Raw genomic sequence first — 25,619 nt, forward strand, 5'->3', positions numbered from 1 at the left:
TGTACTTTGGATGTGGAGGAACTGAAGCCTAGAAGCTAGCTTCAGATTCTAACTTTTTAAAAATGCTTGAGTAGAATATAAAAACATTCCTGTTATAAAGGATTGGAAGAGTTAAGAAGTAGAAGTGTAACATAGAAGTCTTTAGCTGCTCCCTTACTCCTCAGAGGTAGCCATATATATGGTGTTTTATGAAACCTTCGGTTCTTCTAGTGGTACATTTATGTAATCCTAAATAGTTACATAGTGATATATGTATAAACGCATGTTTACATGTATATGTTTATGCATATGTATACTATATGTGTGTGTATTTGGAGATTTAAGTCTTGGTTTATTTTAATCTAGAGAGTCAAACATCAGTATATATTTTAGTTTCCTCAAGAAAGATAAGGGGCAGGAACTGTACTAGGAAACCAGCAGGATGCTAGATGGTTCTGTAACCACCACTTTGTCACATAGCTAGCTTGCATGGTTCCCCGGTCAGCCTTTCACTGTCTTCTAGTCTGTATTGGTTTATAAAGTATCTGAAAATCCTGTTGTGCAGACTCCATCCACCACTCTCCCTAATGCTACTGCCCTAACAATGCCATCAATAGCCATCAGTACCTGGATTACTTTTTGTTGGAACATCCATATCCGCTCTTGTATTTCAGTCAATTCTTTGAACAGCAGCCAGTGAGGTGGCTTCTTTGCTTCAAAACCCTTCAGGGCTTTCCATTTTGATCAGAATAAACTGTAGAGTCCAGTAAAGGGCCTGACTTGATCTGTTACTCCATTCTGTTCACATCTTCTAACATAGTGGTTCCCTAAGTTTGCTGCTTGTTAGAATCATCTGATTACCCTTATGATTTTATTTATCTGAGAGAGCGAGAGTGTGCTAGAGCACATGCACATATGCCCGGGGAGGAGCAAAGGGGGAATGAGAGGGACAAGCCAACTTGGCACTGAGTGGGGAGCCTACAGGGAACTCAGTCTCATGAACCTGAGATCATGACCTGAGCTGAAATCAAGAGTCTGATGTTCAGTGGACTGAACCACCTAGGCACCCCCTGGGGACCCTTTAATAACCCTAACGCATGGACCACACCCCATCCCAATTAATTAAATGAGGATGCCTGGGGATCCCCAAGGACCCCATTGTGCAGTAGAGTTGAGGAGCCACCTTCTTACCACTTTGCCCTTTGTTCTGCTGTTCCATTTTGGCTACATTTGTTCCCTGCTAGTCTTACCTCAGGATTTTGTCTTGATGCTGCTTCTGCCTAGAAGGCTTCCCCCATAACTGCAGAGTCTGGCTCCTTACACTAAGTCTCTGCTGCTCAGATACATTGCCATTGGAGCAGCCCACCTTGACCAGCCTGACTGAAAATGGCTCTCTCTCTTCATGTTCCTGCCTGCTTAATATTTCTCACTAGCACTTTATGTGATGGATTTTTATTTATTGTTTGGCTCCCTCAACTGACAAATCCAGGGGAGTGGGGACTTTGCTGTCTCCTTTCCCTGCTGTAGTTCTATAGCCTAGAGCAGTGTCTACACACAGTAGTTGCTCGACATATACTTGTTGAACAAATAAATTTGGGTTTATACAAAGCTCTAGCTTCCTGTGGTCTCTTGGCCCATTACTACTTCCTGGGATCTCCTTCTCCCTTTTCTTTTATTTGACTTGACTAAGTAATAGATTCTGATGCACAAGTTAGAAAGTTAGAAAGCTACTCTGCAAAGTCTTCCTGAGGCTTGCTGTTCTCATATGTCCATAGTTCACATCTGTTCTTGGCTTCTTACAGAATTGTTTTGTGTGTGAATAAGCAAATGTAAATTTAGGTTCATATTTTTCTCCTACGTATACTCTTCAGTTTTCATTGTGGCCTCTCTTGCTATGTCTTATTTACCTTCTGTGTACTCTTTTATCTGCCTTAGTCTCTTTTTTTCAGAGAATTGATTAGCCCAGTAGGCCTTTCCAAGGGAGCCTATCTGCCACCTGTGGTTCGGGTGCTCAGAAGTGGTTGGCTGTGGTGGGTGTAGTGTCAGACGAGGCTCCTGCCTTAGTGGCACTGTGATCTAACATACTCTTCAGAGGGAAGGAGGGCAGGCAGTCTCCAGAAAAATTGTCAACTGTCTGGTAGAAGTAGAAATATATAAGGATTGCAGTTGAAATAAAGGAGTCCAGGTTATTTGGGGTTCAGAGACCCATCCCTGAGTCTAAAAGAGGGCTTTAAAACAGATGCCTGCAGAGCCTAGACAGGAAGGCCAAGTGAGTGAGGGGTACTAACTACCTAGCTTCTGTGGACTGTTGTCCAGCACATGCAGGCCCAGTGCTTGTAGATCTTCTGTTTGTATAAATATAAATCCAGATTTTTAAGTTAAGCCACACAGATTTTAAATGTTGGAAACAAATACAAATTTCTAAAATGCATTCTGGCAAATAAAGGGTCCCTGCTGACTGGTGGTCTGTGGACTATCTTTTTGCAACCTCTGGTCTAAATTATCTTTGTGTTCCTCTTTGGATCGTTATTTTCAGATCTTCTAAGGACAGTCCCAAGAGCAAGAGCAGATATGTATGATGACATTCCTAGTGACAGCAGATACACTCTGGCTGGATCTGTAGCCCACCCTCGAGACACTGGGAGAGAAAGCTTAAGAGGTGATGTGTTTCCAGGACCTTCCTTCAGATCAAGCAATCCTTCTGTAAGTGAAGACAACTACTTTCGCAAAGAGTGTGGCCGGGATCTGGAATTTTCCCACCCTGATTCCCGAGACCAAGTTTTTGGCCACCGGAAATTGGGACATTTCCGTTCTCAGGATTGGAAATTTGCACTCCGTGGCTCTTGGGAACAAGACTTTGGCCACCCCGTTTCTCAAGAATCCCCTTGGTCACAGGAGTATAATTTTGGTCCTTCTGCACTGCTTGGGGACTTTGGTTCCTCTAGGCTGATTGAGAAAGAGTGTTTGGAGAAAGAAAGTCGGGATTACGACGTGGACCGTCCAGGGGAGACAGACTCTGTGCTCAGGGGCAGTGGCCAAGTCCAGGGCAGAGGCCGAGGTCTAAACATCGTTGACCAGGAAGGGGCCCTTTTAGGAAAGGGAGAGACTCAGGGCCTGCTCCCATCTAAAGGGGGAGTTGGGAAACTTGTCACACTAAGAAGTGTGAGCACGAAGAAGGTACCCACTGTAAATCGTATTACTCCCAAAACTCAGGGCACCAACCAAATCCAGAAAACCACCTCAAGTCCTGATGTGACCCTGGGGACAAACCCAGGAACAGAAGATATCCAGTTTCCCACTCAGATCCCTTTGGGGCTCAATCTGAAGGATATTCGGCTTCCCAGAAGAAAGATGAGCTTCGACCTCATAGATAAGTCTGATGTTTTTTCAAGATTTGGGATAGAAATAATCAAATGGGCAGGATTCCACACCATAAAAGATGATGTTAAATTTTCCCAGCTTTTCCAGACTCTCTTTGAACTCGAAACCGAAACCTGTGCTAAAATGCTCGCTTCATTCAAATGCTCCTTAAAACCAGAGCACAGAGATTTTTGCTTTTTTACGATCAAATTTTTAAAGCACTCTGCTTTGAAAACACCCAGAGTTGATAATGAGTTTTTAAACATGCTTTTAGACAAAGGTGCTGTGAAGACCAAAAATTGCTTTTTTGAAATCATAAAGCCTTTTGACAAGTACATAATGAGGCTTCAAGACCGCCTTCTGAAGAGTGTCACACCCCTGCTCATGGCTTGCAATGCCTATGAGCTGAGTGTCAAGATGAAAACCCTCAGTAACCCCCTGGACTTGGCTGTTGCCCTGGAGACCACCAATTCTCTCTGCCGGAAGTCTTTAGCCCTTTTGGGACAGACTTTCTCCTTGGCCTCTTCCTTCCGGCAAGAGAAAATCTTAGAAGCTGTTGGCCTCCAAGATATAGCTCCCTCTCCTGCCGCATTTCCAAATTTTGAGGACTCTACTCTGTTTGGGAGAGAATACATTGATCACCTGAAGGCCTGGCTGGTCACCAGTGGGTGTCCACTTCAGGTCAAGAAAGCTGAACCTGAGCCTACCCAAGATGAGGAGAAAGTTGTTCCTCCTACCAAACTCGAAGTTCAGGCCAAGTCTCCGAGTGGTCTCAGTGATGGTAAGGAAAGCGCTGAAAGCTCTTACTGTGATTAGTTTGTTTTTCATGTTTTCTTGTAAAGTCTCTTTTTTCTTTGAGAATTTTATACAGAAGTGTTGTAGCCAACTGGAAACATCAGAATTTTGGTAGAAAACTCATTGGCGAGTGTTCATGTCTGCTATTCATTCTGTAAACATATGTTCGAAATCTTCTGTTTGTCTACCACAGAAGTCCTTAGACATTTATGGGTCACAGACTCCTTTGGGAATCTGATCAAAGCTGTGGCCTATGCCAGGAAAAATGCCTATGTATTTGTATACAGTTCTCCCTGTGTTTTGGTAGGGATTGTGTTGTACCTTCCTGTAGCCAAGGTTAAGAAGCCCTTATTACAACATCTCCCTCCCCCCACACTAAGGTGTTAGTAGACAGGAAAGTAAATACTGGGCACTGTCGTTGGGGTGTCCCCAGGCTTCCGGGGGACAGAAGTCACAAAGCCCAATTCCTCCTGGGCCAGGAGGGGAATGGAAGAGACCCCAGCCCAGAAGAGTCAAGGAGGCCTTGTTTGAGCTGTGTTGAGGGACCAGCAGAGATTAGCCAGGCCGGCCCAGGTAGTAGAACCACCTTTCTTCCTACTCCCTTTTCTAGGGTGGCTAAAACCCAATAGTGGATCAATTATGTACAGCAGATAACCTGCAGTTAACGAGTCAGCTTTGGGAAGGTTCTACAAAGGCCGAGAAAGAGGAAATAGAAACAACTGGCTGTTGGGTATTCCTTCTCTTTCCTTCTTAGCACTGGGGATGGATGCTCTCCTAGCCCAGACATCCCAGAGGTCATGAGCATACGTAGTGGCCATGTGACCAGAGAGGAAGCGCACGCGCGCGCGCGCGCACACACACACACACACACACACACACACACACACCCTTAACCTCAGGAGGAATTCCCTTTTCCAGCAAAGCAGTTTTCAGCTTCCATTGCCCCAGCCAAGTGGAAAAGCCTTGTTTGTCCCTGAATCTCTTTATTCCTTTCCACCCTTATGGACCCCTGACTGTATCAAGTACTGGTGGGTAGGTCCCACCAATGGATGGGCAGCCACACCTATCTATTCCTGGAGAGGGAGCCTTCCAGAAATGGGCTCTGGGCTAAAGCAGGACCCCTCCTCCCCACACCCCCCAAAGTGGGGGAGTGGAAAGTCAGTGTAATGACGATACTGAAGAACTTTGTATGAAGGAGGAAAAAGTCACTTACCATTCCCTGGTTCTGTTGCTATGCAGGTGCACTAGAAGCAGCAGTCTTGTTGTACTGAAAACACTACAATCTGTTCTTTCACAGGATTATCAAAGGCCTTTTTCTGTGTTTCTACAGTATTTGCTGCATCATGATATTAACCTAACATAAATTATCTCACTCTTCCCTTGATGTGGGACTTATGCTGCCTTTTACTTTTCCCTTAATGTGAACATTCTAGTTAAGTGGTATATACAAGCCTTCTGAGGCTGAGCCAGGTTCCCTTGTAATTGACATCTGCAAGCTTGGGCTGTCTGGGCAGCAGGCAGATGGCACCAGCACCCATGTCTCATGGGGCATTGCCTCGTCACTGCTTCCATTACTGTTAGAAATGCTGAGATGCCAACTTCAGTTGAATGTTTTGATTACTACTATTGTTAGTTTTTTTTTTTTTTAATTTTTATTTATTTATGATAGTCACAGAGAGAGAAAGAGAGAGAGGCAGAGACACAGGCAGAGGGAGAAGCAGGCTCCATGCACCGGAAGCCCGATGTGGGATTCGATCCCGGGTCTCCAGGATCGCGCCCTGGGCCAAAGGCAGGCGCCAAACCGCTGCGCCACCCAGGGATCCCACTATTGTTAGTTTTTATTTTTAAGTTCTCCTTTATAGAATATGATCTGGGGAGGAGGATTGTAGCACCAAAGCTGGGACGCTTGCTTATGGTTGCCTTCTTGAGACATGGTTGCAGTGATCCACAGATTGCATTGTTTTTTAAAGCTCCCAACTTTGAACCTCTTATTCTTCTGTAAGATCATGTAAAACTAGCAGTTCTGTAAAATGAGAGCTGATAACCAAAAAAGAAAAAGGAAAGAAAAAGGAAGCAATTTCAAAGGGGAAATAGTTGTAGTAGCATGACAATTGAAGAATCCATTTAATCAGTGTAAAGAGCTCACACTGTTTGTTGTTTAAAATAAGCTCAAAGCTTCAACTTAGACATAAGCAAGGACAGGACAGTGCAATTACTCCACAGAACAAACTGGAAAACCTCCCTAGTTCAGGAGTGATTTTTACCAAATGACTAAATAGATTGTTCTGTGCAATTAAAACTAAACAATCTTCTTAATTGAGGGCACGGATCCTCTTCTGTGTTGCCAGTGACATTGTAAATTAAAAGTCTATTGAAGAAGGGGCCCCTGGGTGGCTCAGTTGGTTAAACGTTCAACTTTTGATCTCAGCTCAAGTCTTGATCTCAGGGTCGTGAGTTCAAGCCTCCTGTTGGGCTCCATGCTGGGCCTGGAGCCTACTTACACACACACAGACAAATACACACCTCACTGAAGGTGAATATATGAAGAAAAACATTTCTTTTCATATATTTAGCAAATATTTCTGTGAACACCTATCTTAGGGCCACTGACTTTTTTGATTAGGGAATTTTTCTTTGCAAATTTATATATATGTTTTCTGATTATAAAACAGATTTTTTTAGATAAAGCACAAAGAAAATGAAGTCTCTGGTAAATCTTCTACCCATAGATAATACCTATTAACATTGCGGCATATTTCCTTTTCCTTTTTTTCTGTGTCCATATTTACGTATCTTTTCTTCCTTCCCTCAACGAATCATAACCTAGATTTTTTTTGTTTTTTTTTTTGTTTTTTTTTTTTACCTAGCCATGTTTTACATCTTTATGTTTTTCCCTTAATGTGAACATTCTAGTTAAGTGGTATATACAAGCAGAATAGAATTGCTGCATACCATTTCGTTATACAGTGTATATGCATATGTTGCTCTGTACAATTATTGTAAGCTTGTGACTTTCTCTCCTAGTGGTTATGCTCTTCAGTCTTTTGGGAGGATACTTTGGGTATTGGTTTTTAGAAAACGGTGCTGCTTTTTCTTTTCAATGCTGATTTCATGTGAATAAGGATTTTGGTCACCAGCGCCTGCTTAGGTTCCATCCTCAGCCTCTGACTCTGTACTGGTCGTCCCAGGCCCCATGTGGTCCAATAGCGTTTCTCAGAAAAGCCCTTTTGTGTGTTCCAGCTGTCCCCCAGCGAGCGGATCACAAGGTGGTGGACACCATCGATCAGCTGGTCACTCGTATTGTTGGAGGCAGCCTATCTCCCAAAGAGAGAGCTCTTCTCAAGGAGGACCCTGCTTACTGGTAGGTCTTTAAATTTTGGTCCTCTAAATCCCTCCCATAGAACACACGGCAAAATATGTGTTTTGATGGTATCCAATGAAGAGTGTGAGGTATTTATTTTGAGTAGTGGTATCAGCCAGTGGGAAGAACATGAGGGAGGGTGAGGTTCACCTGCATTCAAACCCCAGCCCTACTGCAGACCTGCCATGTGGCCTTGTCCCTCTGCACTGGCTTAGGGAGGAGGTGGGAGGCGTATGCCAAGAGCACATGAAGATAAGGAATGTCTCACAGCAGTTGTTCATGACTTATTCCTGCTATTTGTTAAACTCTTCTTCTTTTGCCTTATTTCCTCTTCACCTGAATGGAACAACTTTTGAAAATTAAAATTTTCACCATAAATACAGTACTTATTAGAGGAAGTCAAGAACAATAAAGTTAGAAGGAAGCCACCCGTGTGCCTACCAACGTCTACTGACAGTTTTGCCTATTTGCTTCCTATCTTTCTGCTCACTGTGGGCTATTTGGGGCTTTTTTTATTTATTTATTTATTTATTTTTTCTTTTTTTTTATTAGAGAGAGAGAGAGAGAGAGAGAGAGAGAGAGAGGCAGAGACACAGGCAGAGGGAGAAGCAGGCTCCATGCACCGGGAGCCTGACGTGGGACTCGATCCCGGGTCTCCAGGATCGCGCCCTGGGCCAAAGGCAGGCGCCAAACCGCTGCGCCACCCAGGGATCCCTGGGGCTTTTTTTAAATGTAGCTGTGATTTTACTATAATATATCCCACTCTGAGTTTATGTATTTTTCCCGCTTATTTTAGATAACATAGGAAAATGCTCGTATTCCTTATTTTTCTTTTCTTTTTTTTAAGATTTTATTTATTCATGAGAGACACAGAGAGGGAGAGAGAGGCAGAGACAAGGGCAGAGAGAGAAGCAGGCTCCATGCAGGGAGCCCGATGTGGGACTCGATCCCAGGACTCCAGGATCACGCCCTGTGCCAAAGGCAGCGCTAAACCGCTGAGCCACCCCGGGCTGCTCTCTTTATTTTTTATAAACATTTTCAGACAGCTGCGTTTACTAGTCTATAGAGAAAGTGGCCAGAGTTTAGTTAGCCATTCCTCTCTGGTTAGATTTTCAGAATGATTTTGATTGTATACTGTTTCGAACTGTTCCAATGAATGGCTTAATACATCATATTTTCTTGTGTGTTTGGGATTATCTCTAGGTTAGATTGCTGTAAGTGAAAATTTTTCACACTATACCTTTTTTTTTTTTTTTTTTTTAAGATTTAGTTATTTTAGGGATGCCTGGGTGGCTCAGGAGTTGAGCTTTTGCCTTTGGCTCAGTTTGTGATCCTGGGGTGCCGGGATCAAGTCCTTCATCAGGCTTCCCACAGGGAGCCTGCTTCTCCCTCTGCCTATGTATCTGCCTATCTTTCTGTGTCTCTCACGAATAAATAAATCTTTTTTTAAAAAAAGATTTATGTATTTTTAAAGATTTCGTTTATTTATTTGTGAGAGATACAGAGAGGCGGAGCACAGGCAGAGGGAGAAGCAGGTTCCCTACAAGGAGCCCGATGCAGGACCTGATACAGGACCTGATCCCGGACCCCAGGATCACACCCTGAGCTGAAGGCAGATGCTCAATCCCTGAGCCACCCAGGCATCCCAAGATTTATTTTTAAAGATTTTATTTATTGAGAAAGAGAGTGTGCATGTGAGCAGGGGACGAACAGAGGGAGAGGGAGACAATCTCCAGCAGACTCCATGCTGAGCGCAGATCCCAAGATCATGACTTGAGCCAAAACCAAAGAGTCGGACACTCAAACGACTGAGCCACTCAGGCGCCCCTAACTTTTTTTAAAATCATGAAAGTGGCATATGTGCTTTGTAAAAATAGAAAAAAGCAATAAAGATACTATCACTTAAAGCTCCACCACTTCTCCCTCTCAGTGCGTCCTATATTTCAAATCTAACGTCACTGTTCTTGTTAACAGTGGTTGTGTGCTCTTCATTGCACACAGGTACCCTAGCATACTTGCCGTTGCTCATTGGAGTTCTTAGATTCATCCTGGTTTTTCCCTGCTGTAAATACCATTATGATGAACAATGTTTTGCTTGTATTTCTGTCTACATTCCCGGTAGTTTATTAGAGTAATATCTGGGAGTGAAATTGCTGGATTAAAGAGAAAGTTAACTTTATTTATTTTTAAAGAGAGTTTTGTTTTTGCTTTTTTTTTTTTTTAATGCTTTTATTTATTTATTCATGAGAGACACACACAGAAAGAGGCAGACACATAGGCAGAGGAAGAAGCTGGCTTCACACTCGAAGCCCAATGTAGGACTCGATTCCGGGACCCCAGGATCACATCCTGAGCTGAAGGCAGACAGACTTAATCACTGAACCACCCAGGCATCCTGAGAAAGTTAACTTTAGAGGCTTTTGATCTCTATCACTTTTTCTTGGCCGTAGCATGATTGATTTTTGAGACTGGATAATCCTCTGGTAGGGACTGTCCTGGGCTTTGCAGGATATTTAGTGGCATCCTTGGCCTCCCCCCCTCCCTCCCATGCGGATGCCAATACAATCTTCCATCCCAGGTGCTGCCCACTGAGGGCAGGAGTTACCCCTGGTGAAGGTCATCAATCTTTATCATCAGGTTACTTTCTGTGGATTATCTGTCCCAGTTGGCACCTGCTGCCGCTCTGTAAACATGCCATGCCTTCATCTGTGTTTTGACTTAAAGATAATTTCATAGTGTGATGTTTTACTTCTTATTCCTTTGTTAATTAACAAAGATTATAAGTTTCCTCCTAATATGTCTAGTTGTAGTTCCTCTTTTTGAGTGTTTATTCAAGTCTTGTATGATCAACATTGTACACATACTGAGCTCAGTATTTTTGGTGTTGTAATTATTATAGATGCTTGAAAGGCATAAATTTACATGTAATAGTACTAGAGTTTTGGTGTTAACCAGCATGATTTACCACGGGAGGGTTGGAGCTTGTTTGGTTTTATTTTTAAATAATTCTTGGACTCGCTTGGATTATTTTCATGTTCAGAATGAGGTAGGCTTTTTAAATTAAAAGTTAAAAAAAAAAGCCCAGGGGATTCCTGGGTGGCTCAGTGGTTTAGCGCCTGCCTTTGGCCCAGGGCATGATCTTGGAGTTCCCGGATCAAGTCCCACATCAGGCTCCCTGCATGGAGCCTGCTTCTTCCTCTGCCTTTGTCTCTGCCTCTCTCTCTCTCTCTCTCTCTTTTTCTCTTTCTCTCTCTCTCTGTCTCTCATGAATAAAAAATAAAAATCTTTTTAAAAAAAAGCCCAATAAATTAATTGTTCTGTCATCAATTATGAACAACTTAATTACCAGACCTTTTGCCTTCTCTGCACTTGATACTATTGTAGGTGCTTTTCTGATTTAAGCACTAGTTGATTCAGTCCTCATAAACCTCGTGAGGCAGGTATTTGTCATTCTTATTTTATAGATAGGAAACTTGAGGCTCAAAGAGACCTCTTTTTACTTCAAGAGTGCAAAGCTAGTAGGACAGGGTCGAGATTCTCATCTAGGCTCTTGCTCTTAATCAGTGTGCATGCTGGAAGGAGGAAGCTAGATAGCTTCAGACTGACGGGTGAAAGTAGAGACCAAACCCTCTTGGGTAAGGTACTCTCAAGACTTGGAAGGCCCAGGGGCAATCTCCAGGTGATTGGGCTAGAGGGAAACAGGACCCTGGGAAGACTGGGGACATGTGACTCTGTATCATGACCCACTAGGCTCATGATCACTGACAGCAAATGGTAATAGGAACATAGAGTTGTATGTATGCGGTGTGGAGTACAAAATCAGAAATAAACATTGAATTAGAAATCAAATATTTGAGGAAAATCAACATCATAAAGGAGAATTACCAAACTTACAAATGGAGCTGCTACCTGTGAAGACAGAGTTACAATAAGGAAAAAAATCTGTCTCAAAGTATAAGTGTATAATTAATAGTAAATAATAGTATATTGTATCCATGAAACAAGAGCTTTTTGTTTTTTTTGTTTTTTTTTTAATTTTTTTTTTTTTTAATTTTTATTTATTTATGATAGTCACAGAGAGAGAGAGAGAGGCAGAGACACAGGCAGAGGGAGAAGCAGGCTCCATGCACCGGGAGCCCGACGTGGGATTCGATCCCGGGTCTCCAGGATCGTGCCCCGGGCCAAAGGCAGGCGCCAAACCGCTGCGCCACCCAGGGATCCCGAGCTTTTTGTTTTTGAAAAGAACCTGTTAAAGATCTTGGGACTGAAAAATCAGATTGTTGAAATAAAAATCAGTGGTTGGCTGATAGAATAGACCCAGATAAAGAACAGATTGGGAGCTAGACTCAGACTTGACTCCCTGAAACCTTCAGAAGGAATTACCAGAGACTATCAGAGGAGATGATGTGGTGGCAAGAAAGAACGATAAGAAACTAGTAAGCTTAGGGCTTTGGTGTGAATGTTTGAATTCTTAAAGGAGTACATGTATGTAGTTTATCAAAAATATCAATTGAATTAAGAAAACAAGTGTTTCTGCTTTGACCAGTTCCCATGCCATTCTACTCCTTGGAGGCAGTCTCTTTTGGTATTTTAAGCTACTTCTAACAGATACTCTTGGTGATAAATAAGCCTGTGTTGCTCTACCTTGATCTATCAGTTTTAGGTATCATATTGATACCCTAATGAAAATAAGTGAGGATTTAGCTCACTCCCCTCTCAATCACTCATCAGAAAAGCTGCCTTCTTGCTAGGCTCCAGTGCTGTGTTAGGTTCTTTTTATTAGTTAAATGAAAAGTTCAGACCTTAGGAGATACGGGAGTAAGAAGGCTTTCTGTTATCTCCATCCTTCGAGATGCAGCAGAGATTTGAGACACCTCCCACCCCCAACACACAAGGAGGAAAAAACACTGGTTTGTTCACAGCTGGGCCTTGTGGACAGAACTGGCCATTGCCTCTCACTGAGGTGGCCTGCCCCTTCTGGTGCACTAAAATAACAGCAGTGCAAATACCCACAGCAACTTTGCTTCCTTGTTTGGAGCACAATGGAAACCTTTTTTTTTTTCTTTTTCTTTTTCTTTTTTTTTTTTTTTAGTAGGCTCCACACTTGGTATGGAGCCCAGTGTGGGGCTTGAACTCACAACTCTGAGGTCAAGACCTGAGTTGAAACCAAGAGTTGGACATTTAACTGACTAAGCCACCCAGGCATCCCAGTAGTTGGGAACCTTGATGCCTAAACTATGTAGCTTAGAGCTGTGTAAATAAATAACACATAGAAATATAAGAGGAATTGATCAGTTTATAACATGGCAGGAGGCTTGAATATAATTCTCTGAAATGGGTAGATGTCATCTAAGTAAGGGAATATTTAGAAAACAATGAATGGGCGTAAACAGGTAGATGAGGTGCTAATGTTTGTTGAGCAGTTAATGAATGCTACACAGTATTTAAAGTGTTTTCCTTATGATGAAAAGTGTGTAACTCAAGCCTCACAACAAGTTGATGAAGTAGTTTATTATTACCATCTGTCCCTTTTACCGATAGAGGAACTGAGGCACAGAAAAGTTTAGTAAAGGCACCTGAGTGACTCAGTAGGTTAAGCATCTGCCTTCGGCTCAGGTCATGATCCCAGAGTGAGTCTGCATCAGGCTGTCTACTCAGCAGGAAGCCTACCTCTCCCCCTTTCTCTGCTCCCCCTGCTGTGTGTTTTCTTTCTCTCAAATAAATAAAAAAAATTTTTTTTAAGATTTTATTTATTCATGAGAGACACACAGAGAGAGAGAGAGAGGCAGAGATACAGGCAGAGCGAGAAGCAGGCTCCATGCAGGGAGCCCAACATGAGACTTGATCCCGGGTCTCCAGGATCACACCCAGGGCTGAAGGCAGCGCTAAACCACTGAGCCACCCGGGCTGCCCAATAAAATCTTTTTTAAAAGGGATGGGGGAGGAGAAAGAAAAGTTCAGTAAATCTCATGGCTAATAAGTGGCTATGCTGGGATTTGAACCCAGCAGGCTGGCCTGGGAATGTTCTATGCTCTTAATGTTATGTTCCACTAGAACTTGGGGAGATGGATTTGTGACTGCCATCCTCAGACTCCACATGGCATCAGAACCATCGAGGGGAAAGGGACTTGTGTCCTGGGGCTCTGGGCCACCTGGATGCTGACTCTGCTTTCTTTGTTGGGTGAGGGGTACACTCACTGGGGCCACAGTTTTTTTTTTTTAAGATTTTATTCACTTATTCATGAGAGACACACACAGTAAGTCAGAGACATAGGCAGAGGGAGCTGCAGGCTCCTTGCAGGGAGCCCAATGCTTAACTCAATATCTGGACCCTGGGATCATACCGCGAGCCAAAGGCAGATGTTCAACCGCTAAGCTACCCAGGTTTCCCATTGGGGCCACATTTAACAGGAGAACCAGACCATCTGTGTTAGTTGTGCTCCTTTATGTGGCAACCCTTGCTTGTTAGGGTGCCATCTGGCAGGATGCTGCTGTTGGCCCAGCAGAGTGTCTGGGACAGCAAGGTCCCGCACACAGCCTGTGTCCTCAGATCTAGCCGGACCTTAACTGTGTAGATACAGCAGCAGGAGCTTCCTATGGAGCTGCCCACCGGGGACTCTCCACTTTCCACAGTGCTGCCAGCACCCTGCTTCACGCAGCCAGCTGGCATCCAGTCGGCTTCTGTTGTTGGTAATTGGGAACCTCACCTAGTAAGTGGTCTCTTAATGTCAAACAGTCTGAAGGCCACTTGAAATTTGCCATACCCACCAAATAATATTCATTCTTATTTAACACAAACTGAAATTGAACATTCACAAACATCTGTTATATGTGAGGTCACAGAGAAAATCTCAGCACATCCTAGGAAAGGAAAATCACATGGGCCACATTACACAATGTATAACTAGCAACAACCAAAATAAAACATGCTTTTTTTTTTTAAACATGTTTCTAAATAACTTTTGAGTGAAGGGGAATTAAAACAGACTTTAGAAACTCTTTAGAAGGAAGTAGCAGGGAGAGTTCTGCACACCGAACACAGCTGCAACCATACATAATGAAAAGTACAGTGTGGGACGTGTTTGTCAGAAATAAAGTGAATGGAGCAGCCCGGGTAGCTCAGCGGTTTAGCGCCACCTTTAGCCCAGGGCCTGATCCTGGAGACCTGGGATTGAGTCCCATGTCAGGCTCCCTGCATGGAGCCTGCTTCTCCCTCTGCCTATGTCTCTGCCTCTCTCTCTCTCTCTTTCTCTGTGTCTCTGGTGAATAAATGAATAAAATCTTGAAAGGAAGGAAGGAAGGAAGGAAGGAAGGAAGGAAGGAAGGAAGGAAGGAAGGAAGGAAGGAAAAGAGAGAGAGAGAGAGAAAAGAAAAGAAAAGAAAGAATGTAAGCATTCACCACATGAGGCCAGAAGGAAATGGCAAAAAAAAAAAAGTCCAGATCCTAGAAGGGAAAGGTTTATAGAGAGAAAAGATGGGGCTAAGGAAGAAGAAAAGTAAAGAATATGTAAGTTCCCTCCATGACCCTTACTGTCCGTTCCCCAGAGCTAATTAATGTTGCTTTATATTTCGTCAGCTTATGTGAGAAAAGTAAGTACAGGTGGATGTATGTACACAAAGCAGATTTATGTGGTCTGTATAGATGTTGGTGTTTTTCTGTAGCTTGCTGTCTTTGGCCATATCATGGATGTCTTTCTGTGTCAGTACCCGGGACTCAACCTCCTTTTCTTTACTGTGCTTGTTAGGACTTTGGAACATGATTTCACAGCCGCAGCACTCAGGCCTCGGTGGTGCAGTTGAAGAAAGGGTCACTGACGACCCCACCTCCCTGACCCTTTGAAGCATGTCACCTTCCAAAAATGGCACCCACAAGCGATAAAGTAGCAGTGTCTCTGTGACTCCATAGTGACTAGTGTGTGTTGTGAGGCTACCAGGAGTTGTGAGCACTTTCATTGCTGGGGATGGTGAAGGTTCCCAAGGAGGAATCGACCAGTGCTAGGTCGGCTCCCATTGCCTTGCAGTTACTCTGTGCAGGAAGGGGATCTGGGTCTTCTGTGGAGTGGAACCTCTTAGACAGGGAGCCTGCCACTTAGAAAGGGTATGCAGAAATGTGATTGTAGCAACAATTGGGTATATAGTGGTGTTTTAACCAATGTCTTTCTGTGCCTGTTTTGTTATATAGGTTTTTGTCTGATGACAGTAGTCTGGAGTATAAATACTACAAATTGAAGCTGGCAGAAATGCAGCGGGTGAGCCACACCTTGCCAGGAGCAGATCAAAAGCCAACAGCAGCAGAGTGTGCGGTCCGGGCCATGCTGTATGCTCGGACAATCCGGAGCCTCAAGAAGAGGCTCCTCCCAGGCCGCCGTCGGGGGCTGCTCCGCACTCAAGGGCTTCGGGGCTGGAAGGTGAGGAAAGCAACCACTGGGACCCAGACCCTCCTCTCCTCAGGCACCAGACTGAAACACCATGGCCGGCAGGCTCCAGGTTCATTGCAGAGAAAGCTGTCCCAGCCAGATGGAAATGATACTGTCAAGGACTGCCCACCTGACCCAGTTGGACCCTCTCTTGGGGATCCCAGCCCAGAAGTCTCGGGCCTATCCCCCAAGCCAGCAGGAGCGGAAGTCTCTGAAGCTCCTCAATCCTCCTCTCCCTGCCCATCTGCCGACGGTGAGTGCTTATTCCTGCCTCCCCCCTTCTGAGCCCCAGCCATGACTCTCCAATATCCAGGGGTCTCTTGGTGGTGGGGGTGGGAGACCTGGGTGTTGTGAGGGGTCTGAGCAGCAGGCAGAAGCAACAGAGACGTGGCCAGGACAGGTGCACATGGAGGCACTCTCCTCTTACTTTCTTGAGGAGCTGGCCCTTGAGTCCTGTAGCAGTCTTCTTCCCTGAAGGTGGAGCTGCCTCACTGTGTTCCCCAGTCACTTTGCCCCCACTGCAAAGTCCTATTGCTGGCCACCAGGTTGTGCCTGTGCCCATGCTTGGGGCTCCGAGTTCCTTAATCCATTTTTCAGTCTCTTCTTGCCCCTCTTTACATTCTGCAGGGCTACCCTCGTCTCTCGTTCTGTCTTGTCTTTTCCAAGGTCTCTCTTATTTTCCTCTGGGTTAGCTGACCTGCAGTTTCTTCTCTTTCTCCTGGCCGTTACCTTTTCTTTGTGTGAGAGGCCTGCCCCTGGCCGGTACCTTCCCCTTGACATTAGGTGGGAATAGAGAGGGGGAAAAAAACCACACAAGTGCTGTATTGTCTAGCTATTGCTATATGAGCCATTCTTTTTTTTTTTTTTTTTTTTTTTTTTTTTTAAGATTTTGTTTGTTCATGAGAGACAGAGAGAGGCAGAGACACAGCCAGAGGGAGAAACAGGATTCTCACAGGGAGCCCAATGTAGGACTCGATCCTGGGACTCCAGGATCACTTCCTGAGCCAAAGGCAGATACTCAACCACTAACCCACCCAGGCGTCCCTATAATGAGCCATTCTAAATTGTGGCTTCAAATGGGGTATTCAGTACTCTTAGTCTGTTGAACTGAACTGGGCCAGCACATGTGTTTTTGGCAGCAGATGGTTTGGGGCCATCAGCTGAGGTAATGGGCATCTGGGCTACATGCCTCTCACCCCCTAGCAGCCAACCTGGATTTGTTCACCTGATGGTCAGGGTTGGGACTCCAAGAGAGGCAGCGGGGTTGCTTGAGGCCTCTGAAGCCCAGGCTCCACGCTTAGGCCACCTTCTGTCAGCACGAGTCCCAGGGCCAGTCCCAATTTGTGGGGAAGAGAAGATTATCTACCTCTGCTGGACAGAGCTGCAAAGGGCAAGGATGCAGTGAGGGGACACGAGGAGCTATCCTTATAATCAGTCTCCCCAACCTCCCACAGAGATGAAATTGGAAGCAGCATTTCAGAACTGACATGTGACAATTGTTTTGTTTTGTAGTTGACATGAAGACAATGGAGACTGCAGAGAAACTGGCCAGATTTGTTGCTCAGGTGGGACCAGAGATTGAACAATTCAGCATAGAAAACAGTACCGACAACCCTGACTTGTGGTATGTAGCCACCATGCCCTTTTAATTTGAGTGTATTTACCAGATGAGTGTCCTGAGAGCCCATGGGGTGGCCTGGCAGACATACTTCTGCCCCAGGGGTACCCGAGGATAAGTCATGGTTTCACTTCTGCTGAGCTCAGGGCTGAGAGGGAGAAGCACTGCTTGGGGGTGTTGGGCAGTGCCACCTTCATCTGGGGCATCAGAAAAAACCTACCCTGGAGGGAATTTTAAGCTGTATTTGAAGGTCAGGTGGGCTTTGACCAGGGAATGGGGGAGAGAGCACCCAGGCAGAGAGGCTAATAGGCCCCCTAGAACCTTTGCAGAGGCTGAGGGGTGTGGGCTAGTGGGAGGAGGAGGAGGGCGGGGCACTGTCCCTGGTCACACCAGTGCTCTGGGTAGGGTGAGAATTTGCTGCTCCTGCAGTGATGGATGGGTCCTGTTCCAGCTGTGGGCAGCAGGCACTTCATGTAGTGGTGGCCTGGCCTCCTTTTGCCAGCAGGGGGTGCCATTACCCTTGCTATTCCTCAGAAGGGGTGGCCACTCAAAACCACATAGCCTGCTGGGAAGCGGAACCAGGAGCCTGTTCTGCCTTGTGAAGGCACTGGTTCACCTCCTTCAGTGGAAAGCTACCTGGGAGCCACATGTTCTAGTACTGAGCCATTAACCCAGATGGGGTTCCCATGCTGTGTTAATTGTATCCTCCAGTTGGCTGGGGACTCTGGACGATTGCCTTGTTCCTACCATGCTGGAGAGCCATGCCTTAGTCTAATTAAGATGATAGTTGAAAACTTCACATTTCCTAGAGCATTTCTGGGACTCAGTAATGACCCAGCAGCCTCTTCCAGCAGCTTATTGGGGACCTTGATAGGTCCTGCATTGGGCGTGCCTCTTGCTTCCTGTGAGACCCAGACCAGCCTCATGGAGCACGGATGGCTTCATGGGTGCTGAGCCTGGTTCTGCCTTTTATAGGCCTGGTGACCTTGAGGCTTGCTGGGCCTAGCATATCTCAGCGTTGGGCAGGACTGGGTGAAAGGTACAACTCCACTAAGGGCAGCTGGGAGCATTTCATTGTTTTGTTTTGTTTCCCCAAATGAGAATTCTGCATTATCCTGAGCATCTGGCACTGCTGTGGTTTGGGTTTATCCATCACTGTCTCTGACAGCCTTCTCTCAGCAAAGTTCTTTAGAAGACACTGTCCTCTCCCTCCCCACACAGTGTCCCCCATTGTACAGCAACATTAGGTGGAGTGATTCACTCTGTCCCCCAGTCCAGTGCTCATAGAGTATTTTGAGAATGACTGTACCCAACAGCACATATATTTAAATAAAGGCTGAGGTGACTTTTCTTTTCCTTTAGAAAAGTTGTACCTTTAGTATGTTTAATAGTTAGTTGCTTTTTTGTGTATGGTCATGTCATCAATGTGACATATAGTCAGGTTCATTTGTTTCTATAGAGATTCAGCTTTAGAACTATGTTTTTCTATTCTTTTTAACTTAATTTTTAAAAGTACAGCATTTGCATGGTTCTAAAGTAAAAATTACAAAAGACAAGCTCAGAGAAGTCTCTGAGGGGAATCTCCTCCACCCCTCAACAACCATTTTCATTTATTTCTAGTGGGTGTGTGCATTTCTCCCTTTATTTTTACGTGCAACTTTCTGTATGTAACAGACTTGCATCTTGCTTTTTTTCCTTTTACAACCTATCCAGAAGTTTCCCTCTGCCTAGCCCACCTGTACCCTCTTTCTCTTGTCCACTATGTCATTCTCTTACATGCAGCCACACCAGGGTCACTCCCCAGCCATCAGCATTCACGTTGTTCTTACAACTCCCACCAATGGCCTCACACACGATGACTTTGTGTGTGGAGAGAATCTTCCTATATATTCCAGAAGGGGGACTGTGGGGTCCAAAGTCCTTGCAAATGTAATTTTGTTAGATAATGCAAATTCCCCTCCCTGAGGGCTACTCCCAAAGCAGTGTCAAGAGTACCTGTCCCCAACCTCTCACCTTTTGGCATACCTTAGAGTCAGTAGGATTGATGAGAAATTTCTCATTTCTGCCTTGAAATTTTAGTTTCCCTTCTTCTTATGAGTGAAATTGAAGATCCTTTCATAAACTTAAGTATCCTTTGTATATCTTTCTGTGAACTTTTCGTTTGTATCTTTTAAAAAGAAAAGGTGGGGAAAAAAAATAAAAATAAATAAATAAAATAAAAAGAAAAGGTGGGGATCCCTGGGTAGCTCAGTGGTTTAGTGCCTGCCTTTGGCCCAGGGCAAGATCCTAGAGTCCCGGCATTGAGTCCCACATCGGGCTCCCGGCATAGAGCCTACTTCTCCTTCCTCCTGTATCTCTGCCTCTCTCTCTCTGTGTGTGTCTATCATAAGTAAATAAATAAATCTTTAAAAGAAAAACAGAAAAGGTTTATTCTTTTAAAAAGCTTTGTTGTTGGGATCCCTGGGTGGCTCAGTGGTTTGGCGCCTGCCTTCGGCCCAGGGCATGATCCTGGAGTCCCGGGATCGGGTCCCACATCGGGCTCCCTGTACGGAGCCTGCTTCTCCCTCTGCCTCTCACTCGCTCTCTCTGTGTCTCTTTGTCTCTCATGAATAAATAAATAAAATCTTTAAAAAAAAAAAAAAAGTTTGTTGTTGTAAAGAGCTAGCATTTTTTAGAATTTTTTGTAAACACAGCTTGTTCTCACTTTTTGTCTGGTCCCTTTACTCAGCACAATTACTCGGATTCAGCTGTGCTTGTTGTGTGTATCCCCAGTTCATTCCTCTTTGCTGCTGAGTGTATCTCTGTGTGTGTTTGGACCAGTTGTTTTTACCCATTCACCTGTTGATGGCATTGAGAGGTTTCCAGTCTGCGATGATTACAGATAAAGCTTCTGTGAGCAGTTGTGTATAAGGTCTTTATTTCTCTCCAGTTAAATACCAAGGAAAGGAAAAGCTGGCTCCATGGTGGGTCCACAATTAACTTTTGAGGAAACTGCCAAGCTGCCTTTCCAAGTGGTGGCACCATTTTACATTTTCAGCAGCCTGGACAAGAGTTCTGGTTTCTCCCTGACGTCGCCAGCACTTGCTAGTATCAACTTTTTCATGTTAGAATCCTAGTGTGGAGAGACAGTGTTGCACTATGATCCTCATTTCTCCAAGGACTAGTGGTGCTCAGTGTCCTCAAGTATACTTGTATGCTTTCCATGTTTTAAGTGTCCATTTGGATCTTTGGGGGTGTTTTTGTTTTTGTTTTGTTTTGTTTTAAATGTTATTTATTTATTTATTCATTCATGAGAGACACAGAGGCAGAGACATAGGCAGAGGGAGAAGCAGACTCCTTGTGGGGAGCCTGATGCAGGACTCAATCCCATGACCCTGGGATCACGACCTGACCCAAAAGCAGATGCTCAACCACTGAGCCACTCAGGTGCCCCCATTTGGATCTTTGGTCCATCTTTTGATTGGATTGTTTATGTAAATATTAATCAGTTTTGCAGGTCTTTTATACATTCTTTATGGAGTCCTTTCTCAGATGTATGATTTGCAGATATTTTCTCCTGGTCTATGACTTGTTTTCTCATTCTAGCTGTCCCTTGGAGGGCACAAGTTCTTAATAAAGATTTTCATTTTGGGATGCCTTGGTGCTCTGAATTTTTAAGAGCTCTATGTAGTTACATATATTTCCTTCCTAGTTTAATGTTTATCTTTTGCTTATGATTTGTCCTGCAATGCAGAAGTGTTTCATGTAGTCAAATTTCTCAATTTCTCTTTTATTCCACCTGGATTCTGAGTTATAAAAAGCATCTCCCCACACGCAGGTTATAAAGATATTTGTATATTTTTGTCTAGAACTCATATCACTTGCTTTTTGTATTTAGATCATATCTGTGGGCTTATTCCAGAGCAGAGTGTGCTGTGTGGATCCAGTCTGAGTATTTTTCTGAAAAGCTCCCCAATTGTCCTGATGCCATTTGTTGAAAAGATCATCTTTTTTGTACTGGTTTGAGAGACCGCCTTCATCAGATAACCATGTTTCTGGCTTTTCTCTTGGTATTTCAGTCCATGTGTCCAAGGACTGTTACCACACTATTGTGACAGTAGAGGCATCATCCACCTTATAATGTCTTCTAGGGCCAAAACACTTCATTGATTTTGTTCAGAGTTTTCCCAGATACCTTTACATACTTATTTTTCTCTGTGAAATCTAGAAACATGTTCAAATCCAGGGGGAAAAAATGATGCATTGATCGAGGTAGGTTTATACATTAAATATTAATTAGGAAAGAATTGACATAGTTATGAGGTTGAGTTATTCTAGTCAAACACAAGGGCTTCTTTCCTTGGGTCCAAGTGTATTTTGTGTCTTCAGGCATGTTTTCAGTATGGGGGCATGTTTTCATGGCCCCATACATCCCTGGGGCTAGTATGGGGCCATGGGGCTCTAAGGTTCAGAGAGGTGTTATCGCCATCATGTCACTCAGCTTCACTGTAGAACGAGGTGCAGAAGTGACGCACCTTCCTCTGTCTCATACCTGGCAGTGTGAGAGGAACCAGGCAGTCACAGTGAGCTCTCGGAGTCCCAGAGTAGCTGGTGACAGACTAGAGAGGAATAAGGTAAGGGCCAGGTTGGAGCTTTTTCCAGCACATTCCTTGGTCATTCCTGCATACCTTGTTTCTCCACCTCCCTCCCCTGAAAAGCAATTAGGCCTCATATTCTGGCTCCTTTGTTAAATTATTAGTCTGCAGACTTCTGTCATTGTGAAACTGCACCATCAACCATAGCTTATAAAAAGAGGGTCAGGTTATTTGTTCGTTGGTCTCACTCCCAGCTTTGTTGGATCTATTTTGGACAATTTAGTAAATATGAATGTTCAGGACTCTGATTAACCAGTGTCTTGGATCCTTATCCCAGGTTTCTCCATGACCAAAATAGTTCAGCCTTCAAATTCTATCGAAAGAAAGTATTTGAACTATGCCCGTCAATTTGTTTCTCATCATCTCCACTGAACCTCCACACCAGTGAGAGTGCTGATTCTCAAGAGAGCCCCCTTGATCCCATGGAAGGGGAAGGAGAGTTTGAAGATGAGCCCCCTCAGCATGAGGCTGAGTTGGAAAGCCCAGAGGTGATGCCTGAGGAGGATGATGAAGACGAGGAAGATGAGGATGAGGATGAGGAGGGGACCGAAGAGGCCTCCACTCCTAGAGGGGCCTCCAGGCAACCAGGAGGGGCTGCCAAGTCCGAGGGCTATGAGGGCAGTCCCCCCCCTGATGGCCTCCCGAGCGAGGCAGCCGAAGATGGCCCAGCAGGTGCACCTGCCCTATCACAGGCCACCTCAGGGGCCTGCTTCCCTCGGAAGAGGGTCAGTAGCAAGTCCTTGAAGGTTGGCATGATTCCGGCTCCAAAGAGGCTGTGTCTCATCCAGGAACCCAAAGGTGAGTGCCAGGCCATCATCATGGCTTCCATAGTTTGGGCTTCCATTTAATAGTAGAGAAGGAGGAACCGTGGTGCTCAAGTGTGGACCAGGAAAAGTTGTGAAGACCAAGTAATATTGCCTGTGTGAAAGAATTTACTGGCTATTAGCCCAGGTTTAGCCGCAAGATGGCTAGCCGGTCCCTATCTCCCTTCCCTGCCCTGATATACCTGCCAACCTGGATGTTACCTCCCCATATCCCCCCAGGGCCAACAGGACATGTTGTGGGGGTTGTTTTTTGGAGTTTTTTGTTTTGTTTTGTTTTGTTTTTAAGATTTTATTTGTTTATTCATGAGAGACACAGGCGGGGTTGGGGGGGGAGCAGAGACACAGGCAGAGGGAGAAGCAGGCTCCATGCAGGGAGCCTGATGTGGGACTCAATCCAGGAACCCCAGGGTCATGCCCTGGACCAAAAGCAGGCACCAAACCGCCGAGCCGCCCAGGGATCCCCACATGTTGTGTTTTTAACCTAAAATAATTCTAGTGGTTTTACACAGCATTCCGGAATGTTCCTGTGAAGCTTACACTACAACTGTTGTAAGGTTGGCACTCTAAGGACACACTGCTGTGTTAGAGCAGCAGTGGTGTGTTAGCACTAGATGCTGCTTGATGTCTCCATTATTCCTCACAGTCCAGGGTGGGGAACCTTCCAATGAAGGGCACCAGCCTCAGTCATCTCATTTGTTTTCTGCCCATAACCTTGGAGAATACCCAGCCTTCTGAAACCCTGGAAGGCCCAGGGCAGGGATTCCTGCTTAGAGATAATGAGGAAGGAGGATGCAGGTGGGGCTGGTCTTGGGCAGTGGTTAGTGGGAGCCATGTGCTCTGTGCTCTGCTGCCTGGGCCATGGGGGGTCATCTCCTGTTCTTATGTGGGGAGAGTTAAAGAGTTTTTCAGGGGGACAATTTGAGGAGTTTTGACAAGTATGTACAGGCATGAATTATTCTAGTACAGCGGAGCTTGGAGCCTGTCTCCAGAAATGTCTGTGTCTCTGCAGTCACCTCCCCATTTTCAGGCCTCATGATTCTGCCTTTTCTAGACTGTCAGTAGGCAGAATGGCATCACCTGCAGCCTTTTGATGGACCAGGCACAGCCTGGGTTATTCCTCGTGCCCTGACCCCTCCAGGTGTCTCCACAAAGTGGAGGCCTGGACTGTGCTTCGTGCGTGGGGCTAATGCTGCCATATCTCACATGAGGTGTTTGTGGTGAATGGTCCCCCACCTTGTGTAACCTGTGTGTTCTACATTGTTGATACTGTTATACTCACCCCCAAGAGCATCTGTCCAGTTTCTCCTGCTAACAGAACAGGCCTGTGGTTTGTGTTTGGAAACCTTGGTATTACCACAGATTGTCAGCTATTCTACCCAACTCTGACATCCTTCAGAATTTAACTGCTGTTGACGGCAGCCTGTCTGAATGCCTCATGTCCTTCATGGGGGAAAAAGTAGAACTCTATTTTGGAAACTCTTAGTTCTTGGGTGGTTCATGAGAAGAAACCAGCCCTACTGATCTCCTTCATCAAAAATAGTGATACAGGGCAGCCTGGGTGGCTCAGTGGTTTAGCGCCGCCGTTAGCCCAGGGCCTGATCCTGGGGACCCAGGATTGAGTCCCACGTCAGGCTCCTTGCATGGAGCCTGCTTCTCCCTCTACCTCTCTCTCCCTCTCTTTCTGTCTCTCTCTCATGAATAAATAAATAAAATTTTTAAAAAATAATAATAATATGGTGTGATTCAGGGGTGTCTGGGTGGCACAATCGGTTAAGCATCTGCCTTCTGTTCAGGTCATGATCCCAGGCTCCCTGCTTAGCTAGGGGGTCTGTTTCTCCCCCTGCCCCTCTTCCTCTCCCCCTACTTGTGTACGCACATGCTCACTCGTTCGCTCTTTTTCTCTCTCAAATAAAGTGATTCAGTGCTCGTATGAGAAGCATGGTTGTTTTGTGCTAGAAAAGCCTTGACTTTAACTTTTTATCAGTGGAACAGTTGCAGAGACACTAGGAAGACACGAGATTGCAAATATTTTATTTATTGAAACAAAATGGTTCTTGCAGTCATGGACAATGATCTGTGCATTGAACCTTTGTCATACATGTGGGCAGTCCTCTATGTTGAAGTGGACTCTTCCACATTGAGCAGCTCCAGTTGGGCCCTTGTGTTCCACCTTTGCTCATGTGGCCTGTGATTTTTGAGAAGAACCCTGGTGAACTGGGGTGTGGGTAGCTACCTTCTGTAGGCAGAGGGCTGTTAGCCTAAAGTGCCACCCTCATTTTCCGAGTAATTTGGAGAAAGTATGTGTATGTATGAATATGTTTCTTATGTCTTTCAGTTCATGAACCAGTTCGAATTGCCTACGACAGACCTCGGGGTCGTCCCGTGTCCAAAAAGAAGGTGAGCATGACTGAGTTCTTAGGCATGATGTAGTCAGTTGGAATTTGTTGGAATTTTAAAGGGCACTGTGGCTTGTAACTGAGGTATACTCCTACTTTAGACTAGCATAACGTACAAAGCATAACAAACAGCCTTTTTTCTCAGGGATTTCTTAAAACTGTTTTCTGTTTCTCAAAGCATAGGAGACAGGAATGTGTGAGACTCTTGTGGCCTATGTGCTATGGATCCAGAGAA

General features: G+C 44.9%; 1 protein-coding gene across 12 annotated transcripts in view; it reads left to right on the forward strand.

Moving 5' to 3' along the window:
* The window catches only part of SUGP2 (SURP and G-patch domain containing 2), a 62,685-nt gene that overhangs the window by 2,852 nt on the left and 34,214 nt on the right, over window positions 1–25,619 (forward strand). For all 12 annotated transcript variants that reach the window (XR_007404274.1, XR_003140962.3, XM_025458143.3 and 9 more), the window contains 6 exons: window positions 2,516–4,120; window positions 7,375–7,495; window positions 15,678–16,165; window positions 17,425–17,536; window positions 22,442–22,962; window positions 25,324–25,385. Coding sequence is in view for 10 of the 12 variants with exons in the window: in XM_025458143.3 (XP_025313928.1) it covers window positions 2,516–4,120; window positions 7,375–7,495; window positions 15,678–16,165; window positions 17,425–17,536; window positions 22,442–22,962; window positions 25,324–25,385 (2,909 nt within the window). In the remaining 2 variants the exon portion in view is untranslated. The remainder of the gene's footprint in view (window positions 1–2,515; window positions 4,121–7,374; window positions 7,496–15,677; window positions 16,166–17,424; window positions 17,537–22,441; window positions 22,963–25,323; window positions 25,386–25,619) is intronic.

Source organism: Canis lupus, chromosome 20 (genome assembly GCF_003254725.2).
Source record: "Canis lupus dingo isolate Sandy chromosome 20, ASM325472v2, whole genome shotgun sequence".
Classification (NCBI taxonomy): domain Eukaryota; kingdom Metazoa; phylum Chordata; class Mammalia; order Carnivora; family Canidae; genus Canis; species Canis lupus.